The 8,395-nt window shown below is 44.8% G+C and overlaps 2 protein-coding genes across 2 annotated transcripts; both read right to left on the bottom strand.

The window, feature by feature from the left end:
- Nucleotides 1-2,945: 2,945 nt before the first annotated feature.
- On the bottom strand, nucleotides 2,946-3,785 carry H257_15762 (hypothetical protein). Its single transcript, XM_009843963.1, has one exon. The coding sequence runs from the start codon at nucleotides 3,731-3,733 to the stop codon at nucleotides 3,020-3,022; it is 714 nt and encodes a 237-aa protein (XP_009842265.1). The 5' UTR covers nucleotides 3,734-3,785; the 3' UTR covers nucleotides 2,946-3,019.
- A 1,741-nt stretch (nucleotides 3,786-5,526) lies between these two features.
- On the bottom strand, nucleotides 5,527-6,908 carry H257_15761 (hypothetical protein; the record flags this gene model as incomplete). The annotated part of the gene is made up of 4 exons (XM_009843962.1): nucleotides 5,527-5,558; nucleotides 5,949-6,237; nucleotides 6,294-6,555; nucleotides 6,661-6,908. The coding sequence occupies 4 exons, from the start codon at nucleotides 6,906-6,908 to the stop codon at nucleotides 5,527-5,529; spliced, it is 831 nt and encodes a 276-aa protein (XP_009842264.1).
- Nucleotides 6,909-8,395: the final 1,487 nt, after the last annotated feature.

The raw sequence follows: 8,395 nt of genomic DNA, 5'->3' as shown, positions 1-8,395 counted from the left end.
CTTTCGTGTGTTTGACGCGAATGGGTTTGTGAGCTTTCGCGAACTAGCCAGTGGCCTGAGCATCCTCTGCGGCGGCTCCCCCACTGACAAAGTCCAAGCTGTCTTTGACTTGTATGACGCCAACTGCGACGGAGTTATCTCGCTGGATGAAATGACTGCGTACCTGACATCCGTGTATAAAATCCTCTGCGAAACCGACATGTACCCCAAACATGTGACACCGTCCGAGTTGGCCGAGGTACATGGATAGATAGATATGCTATTGAATTAGGGTGGTGTGTATGTATTTACTTATTTGTACATAATATTGGATCTACACCTGTCGTCTTTGGGCCAAGATCTTGATTGGGTATATATATATATATATATATACTGGTGGATCATGTTCCGACTCCTATCTAATGTCTACTACGACGACAAACGACTACCGTATTTGTCGTTGATCTGCACCATGAAATACAAAACGCGAATATAATTCTATAATTTAATACAATTTTGAATCAAGTATACAATTCGAATATTTAAATAAATTCTTCAAATTTAATTCCAGGGTGCAAAGGTACGACAAATACGGTCGTATTTTGAAACAATATTTTGTGGATGCTATAGTATGTATATAATATGAATTGTCTCTATATATATCATCTATCCATCTATATATATATATATATCTGTACAAACGAATGAAAACCTATTCTTTTTGTGATAAAAACTACAAATGAATGATGCAATCCATTTGGTCGTGATATATTATGGCTGCTGCTGCTGCAACGCTTCTAGGCTCGTGTATATATATATAAATGTATGGTAGGTCACAGCCAAGTCTTGCTTTGCCCAAGCCGACTTGAACCAAGATGGGAAGCTCACGTTGGCCGAGTTTGAGCGGTGGTACCTCCACGATGACAAGAGCGTGCCATCAGTCCCCAAGGACCCGTCGGCCAGCAGTGACATGGATCGCATTCGCCACTTACTCAAACTCAATCAGTACGCTGTGGGCGACATTTTTGAGATTTTTGCCGAAGCTGCACCCAACGGAGAGCTTGGGTTTGCTGCGTTCAAGCAGTGTTTTGAGCACATGGTGGCGTTGGCTGGCGGGTAAATATTGTAATCCATTTACTTCAAATTTGGTTAACTTTAGTGCGGATTCTTTGCCATATCGATCGTTTGATCGATTTTCATTCACTGACTTTTGTAAAGATCGACCAGTGTCACACTAATTTCGGTCACACACTCTAATTCGATGGAAGAGTGGATACTTTGATTGGCTACTTGAGTCGAGTTGTGGGTTTTGATTGGTCGAGATATCGATTGTCTGCCCTGATTGGGTCATTCGATTGATGTGCACCACCCTCATCACTCCAATTATTTCGAATCGACTTGACAATACTCTAAATGAAGCAATACATGGATCGATCACTCTCTTGTGGTTGCTAACTTGATATTCCATCGTGGACATACTGTATGTTGTTGATACTATATATATATTATTTGAATATTCATTTCCATGCGTATAGATATGATTCACCCCAAGCCAAACAGGAAGCGGCCGTGGTGATCCGCCGTCTCTTTTGCGTGTTCGACTCGGACCAGAACAATGCTGTGGACTTTGGCGAGCTCGCCAGCGGCCTCAGCGTCCTCTCGGGCTCTTCTATGGATGATAAAGTGTCGGCGGCGTTTCGACTGTATGACATAAATGGAGACGGTACGCTTGGAATTTGTACACTTTTATATATATTCTTGACGGTGGATCTGTCGCTATCACATTAGTACATGTACATCATCAACTTGCATGACCTATTTATATATATATATATACACTTGGACAAAGAAAACACGTACTGAACCTGCGAAATACCACCAAGCAGTTTTTTTTTATTGTTTTGTTTTTAAGTGTTTAAAAATTGTTTTGATTTATATACGGCCACCTCGAGTCTGGTCGATTAGTCTATTGTTTTTAGAAAAAATATAGTGAATTATTTCGATGACGACTACGACTACAACTACTAAATCATCTATATATATATATATATATATATATATAAACTTGCATTGGAATTTATTATTGGTTACACTCGTTTCAATCCTACGATTACTAGTACTACTAGTACTACTACTAGTACTACTGTTGTTGTGTTTGGTGGTGGTGTAGGGTATATTTCGCTGGACGAGATGATCCGGTACATGACGTCTATCTTTCGTGTCATGTACGAAACAAGCGATCGCGCCAAGGACCAGATGCGCGTGCCGCCGTCCGAGCTGGCCAAGGTCACGGCCACGGCTTGCTTTGCAGATGCCGACTTGAACCACGACAAGAAGCTCAGCTTTGCCGAGTTTAAACAGGTGCACACCCAACCAACTCTTCACACATCTGCACCTAATTACGATGGATACATACATAGTGGTGCTCGTCCACCATGTGAGCGGGATGGACAGGCCAGCATGCCACCGACGACGACGGCGATATGGACGACACGATTGCTAGTATTTGAATACTAGAATAGTGTAACTATTCGAATAGTATAGAGCGATTATTGGCTATTGGGTCTTTGTAGTAGTAGTACTTGTTAAGTATTAATAGTTGTAGGAATGGCGTGTACTAGTAGTAGTAGTAGTAGTAGTAGTACTGTACAAGAATAGCTAGCTATGACTCGAGTGGGCGACTTTATCGCAAATATGAACCGAGGACCATCGAAAGAATGCTTGAATAATATATATAATAAATAATATATCTAATATTCCCTCTGCAATAATGGTGTCTTTGTCGTGTGGTTGGTGTCCGTGCTACTTGTCATATGATATCTCGACACGATCCCGTAAGTTCCAACCATCCTTCCATCCACACTACACGAAGGAGCACATACATAATCACATTTATAAGCCACCGAACATGGAGAGATGCACGAGCTATACATATATATATATATAGATTCAGTCACGAGAGCCATATATATATATATATATATATTCACATGGCATCCAACACAGAACGAGAGGTGGGTGGGACGGAGATAGAGAGTCTTCATGTACAAGGAGGTTGTCTTGCAGCGTGGTTGTCGTCGGCAAAGCAATGGGTGGTGGTGGTGGAATCTGGTGACGACGACGAAGACGACAACGATGGGGGGTACGTGGTGCTGGCGGTGGACGCATTGGAGCTGGCGGACGACGATGGGGGCGGCGGCGGCGGCGGCGGCACAGGGGGGGACGGTCGGTTGTTTTCCTGCAGCCACGGCACAACTGTGTGTGGCCTGTGGAGCTGCGACTCGTACAGCGCGACCAGGACCTCGTGTGCCTTGATGGTCTGGTGCAGCAAGTCGCGCTCTTCGACGGCGTCGTCCAGCTTCTTCTTTTCGGCCTGCACCTGCTGATGCCACAGACTCGTTTGGGCGGCCGTGGTTCGGCGCGAGTCAACGACGGCTTCGAGGCCTCGCAGTTGCCGCTCGAGATCGGGCACGTCGCGGCGCAGCTGGTCCAGCTCAACCTGCTTTCGCTGGCGGTGGCGTTTGTTGTTGATGCGGTGCTTGACCCGCCGTGTGAGCTTCTTGCGGTTCTCGTCGGACGAGTTGGAGAACTCCATGAAGTAGTCGAGCATCTTTTGATCCGTCTTGCTCGGACTGCTCGAGCTCGAGCTGTTCTGGTGGCCGTTGTCGTCTCCGGCTTCCGCGGTTGTGTCGTCCTCTTGCATGTCCTGGTCGTAAGATGCTGGATCCGAGCACAACAAGGATGTTAATGTCATCGGGGTACTGCTGTGTCTGGTGGTGGTTGACAGGTGCCAGCCAGGTCGCGAAGAAACGATTCTTAGGACCGGCCATTTCAATCCGTCGCGATTTATATTAATATCGTGTCGCGGTATTAAAGTACATACAATCCCCAAGTAAATACTTCAGACACTTTATTAATTGCCTCGTAATTGTAACACAAAATCAGACACATTGTTGGTTGCGTATTAATCTCAGACACTTTGGAAAACTTCGAAGTGGGGACGTTCCAACCAATCAAATCACCACGTTTTGAACGGATTCGAGAAATTCGAAATAGTCAGGGTTAAACTTCGACGTCACGCCCTTCGACGTTTCACGACACAAGAGGCCGCCCGTCCACAGTCTCACATTCTCGTTATAAGTAGCTCTACCCGTGAGAATGCAGATGACACGTGGAGTTCTACAATGCATTCAACCTTCTACGATAATGACGTCGAAGGAACTTTGCATGGCCAAAGGTCGGAATAGCAATGGGGGTTTCTGAACCGAAAGTCCGTGCCATGTGCACGCAAGTCACATAAACGCGACCATTTGTTTGGCCAGTAAACATTTGTTTTTTGTGACAAATTGCTCCGAGTAGTACGCGACGCGTTCTAGTAATACTAGCAGTAGTTATATATATCCCGAGTCGACGCCATGAAACAACGTTTCACAGTCAGTTCGAGCAGTGCATTAATGTACTACCGTATATACATACCTTATGCATCAGTCCCCACGATCAGTCCCCACGATTTTGCTTTATCGATTTGTACCCAAATTGCCAACATAGTACGATTTGATGGTACGGCTGTACTAGTACCCAAGTCGCTTTATATCGATCAAAACTCTACAATTTTTTCGTTCTACGTGCAGTTAATTAATCAAACTATTAACAGTCTGAAAAAACGTTAGTATCCGAATGCATTGTGAACGAAATTACATCACCTTGTATACTACTCCGGAGTAGTAATACTAGTATTCATTTCGATCAGATTACAGGGCAACTCCACACGTGGAAGGAAGGAATTTACGGTTACGCGTAACTCTATCCGGCTAACTAAGTTTGCCTTTGACGAGTTCGCATCCGTGTAACAAGTTCGGCGTCCGTTCGGGGTGGTGCCAGCTGTGGGCAGTGTTCGAGGATGAGGCGGGTAGGCACTCCACCCGTGGAAGGAAGGAATTTACGGTTACGCGTAACTTAAAAGACTAGTTTAAGATAACTTAACCAATTTAGCATAACTTTGTATTGCCCAATCACACCTCGTTATTTGTTCGAGTCTAAACCTCTGTCATATAATGCTGACCATTCCGTCACGTGAATGAAATGCAAAAACGGCGTAGACGCCATCGGTAACAGTCATTCAAGATTGGGTTTGAAGTACCCTAGTCGACACAGCCACATTGGGTTGGATCTGAGGTTTTGTCGAGTGTTAAACTCGGTGGACATCCATCTACAACATAAATATAACTGTATAAAACAGTAACCTTGTATAAATTATATGCAACCTGTTGTAACTGATTACCCTAAATACAGAATTTCAATGCTCCGACACATACGCTGTACATACTTTAAGATTTTTCATTTTGTTTCATTTGAATAAAGTATGGTAGATATACACAGTACAGGACATTGAAGCTCGACACCTACGACATGGGGTAGTCGTGGACAACGACTTCCTCAAGATGAGGAACTCGTTGCAAGACACCCGTCGTGCCAACACTGGCTTTACATTACAAAGCTTCTATAGGTCCTGGCGAGAAAATCTGCGCACTCATACACGGCGTCTGCCTACAGACTGTAGATGCCGCAAATGGACCCACCTGCTGAATCAGCAGGTGGTCAAAATATTATTCGTACTTATTCTTTCACATCTTGGGAGAGCATTATCTATTCGTTTTCAAATCAGCTGTTGATATTCATTTCACAGGTGCCACCCAATGAATAATTTATTCTGCACCGACCGCATCCATTAATTATTCCCCATAGCAAGTCAAATATTGTATTTACAGAAACAGTTTCTAGTTGAAGGAGATGAAAGTTTCATGCACGTCTTCAACACACCAAAGGTGCGAGTTAGCGCGCAAGAATATTTGCTTCTCGAATTTCTTTGGGGTAATGCTACAACGACGGTCCCCGATAGCAAACTTAGTCACGAAAACAAGCGCTCACACATGTTAGATGTCGGGTGAACAAATCGACAGTCCATATACCCACCGACGACTCGAACAACGCGTTGCTTCTACAACGCGAGTTGGTCAAGGACAAAATGGGTTGAACCGCCGCGACTTGATTCGCCGCGTTGGATGCCAATGGCTGGACGTCCACAACCTCGGTGGCCGACATCCCCTCTTCATTTCCACGGAGGATCTTCACGACACCAGATTCGAAACCAATGTAGTGGACAATGTCAGCGGTTTCGCCCAACCGGCGCGCTACATCCAGATAATCTTCAATATCCGATAAATTTCGCTGCACGTCGAAAGGGGTACATTCTTCAAGCTGGAGCGCCAAGGTGATGGAATTAAGATCACTAGCCACGCGTCAACTTCGCGTACTTCGACAGGACTCAATCCCAACATGTCGATATCATTGTCACCCATCTGGCCAATGAACATCTTGATATCAGAGTAGCGAGTTAACATGCTGGACACCGATATCCAGGGTGTTGCATTGAGCGTGTTGGCCTGCCGGGGTCTGATACGACGTAGGCGTGCCGCGGGAAGGATTTTGCGTTGCTTAAGCATCGAGATGTTCACCTTTTGGATCACATCATCATCGTTGGACAGCAGGTCGGACACAAAGAAGTTGAATCGATGGCTAGCACAACCCACTAATCGAACACCCGCCAAACCCGCAAAGGCAACATTCGTCGATCAGTTGTCCCCGATAAGTGCGACGACGTTTTCCCACGACTTTCCGTACAACTCCAACACAAAGCTCGCAAACGCTAAGTGCACTGTCGCACTTAGAGAATCCTTTTCGTTGATTGGTGCAAATGCTAACAATGCTTGGGAGTAGCCAATTGAGTCGTCGGACGGGATTGTTGCAAAAAGAGCCACATAATGGGTTGATCCAAAGGACCTCTTATCAAACACGAGTGGGAGCTTGTCGGGGAAGGTGAAGGTTAGCTTGCTCTCGATGCGCTCAATAAGGCCATGTGTGTACTTCATCAATGTGTTACGGCAGATGGGGTCCAAGTTCGTGTAACGACGAACGAATGGGTTGGCCACAAATGAAAAGGGTAACAGGGATATTGAGATCCAGTGCAACCACCCATATACTGTGTGGACAAGACGTGGGACCATGTCTCGAACAGTACGGCAGGAGTGGGGGGGCTGGAGGCGTAAAATGTGACATACTCAGGATGGTCAGTAGTTAAGGACGAGCACAAGTTAGTGTAACCACTCCCTTTCTGGGTGCGCTTTACACTACAGCGACAGGACCACACATTGCTACCAGGAGCAGTACGGGTGAAAAACAGCTCGGCGAGCTGGCGACCACGGAGGATATTGGTGTTGGCTGGGTTCATCACAAATGAGAATGAACACAGCTACGACTTGTGTTTGAATTGAGTGGTGCACAGCCTTGCTTGTATCGAATGGTTTTAAGGGCATCATGAATTATTCCTCTCGTTTCCAATATTTATTCGTTTTGGGGGTTAATGAAAATTATCTATTCTTTCCATCAACGAAAATGAATTATTTATTCTTTGTCCTATAGAAAATGGATTATATACTTATTCCAGCTAATCGATTATATACATACTAGTGAACGTGACCCGGCTTCGCACGGGTGGGGGTGCGTGTGATGTGAATTAGTGCTGGTTGTGGTTTGACTTGGGATAATCTAGCTTTCACGGCTATATCTGCCTCATCTGCCTCAACGCTGATTGGTTCAGTTGATATAATTATGTGATTGGTCAAAATTAAATTCTTTGCTTTCAGCCAATGAAAACGTGAACTTTACGCGGCTTTGCACGGGTGGGTGCGTGTGATGTGAATTAGTGCTGGTTGGAGTAGGTTGAAGTGGGGTAATCTAGCATTGGCGGCTACCGAGCTAATGCCTGTAAAATCCCTGTAAAAGCGTATCCAACTTCCCTTCTATTTACCATAAAAACCTGTGCACAGGATACCCCGTTGGAGAACGTTTGATGCTAATTCCCCGGGGTTACATGCAATGCAGGTGTTTGCTGGCGCAAACCCCTGAATTGCATGTTAACCCCTAGTCCAAATGTGGTTGACATTCCAGCTGAACATTTAATTGTTGAAACGCTCATTCTTGAAAAGTGAAATATTGATATGTTTGATTTACCATAAACAACTGTGCACACCCTAAGCACACCCCTGAAAACCCCGAAGAAAGTACAAAAGAAATTACAGGACACCCCGTTGGAGAACGTTTGATGCTAATTCCCCGGGGTTACATGCAATGCAGGTGTTTGCTGGCGCAAACCCCTGAATTGCATGATAACCCCTAGTCCAAACGTGGTTGACATTTGAGCTGAACATATAATTGTTTAAAAGTGAAATATTGATAGTGCTTCTGCGTTTCTTAATTTTTACCACTGCAAAATTTGCGCTTGCTGGTTTTACCTGGGTCGATTTGCATTTGAAGTCATTATGTGCATTACAAATTTAACTCTTTAACATAACTTAGT

This window comes from Aphanomyces astaci (assembly GCF_000520075.1).
Source record: "Aphanomyces astaci strain APO3 unplaced genomic scaffold supercont1.75, whole genome shotgun sequence".
NCBI classification, from domain to species: Eukaryota; Oomycota; class Saprolegniomycetes; order Saprolegniales; family Verrucalvaceae; genus Aphanomyces; species Aphanomyces astaci.
The sequence above is the reverse complement of the archived record's forward strand: the minus strand, read 5'-3'. Positions and strand labels throughout refer to the sequence as shown.

Excerpts from the sequence above, each read along its gene's own strand:
- H257_15762 (XM_009843963.1), bottom strand. The coding sequence starts at position 3,733 with ATGACATTAACATCCTTGTTGTGCTCGGATCCAGCATCTTACGACCAG.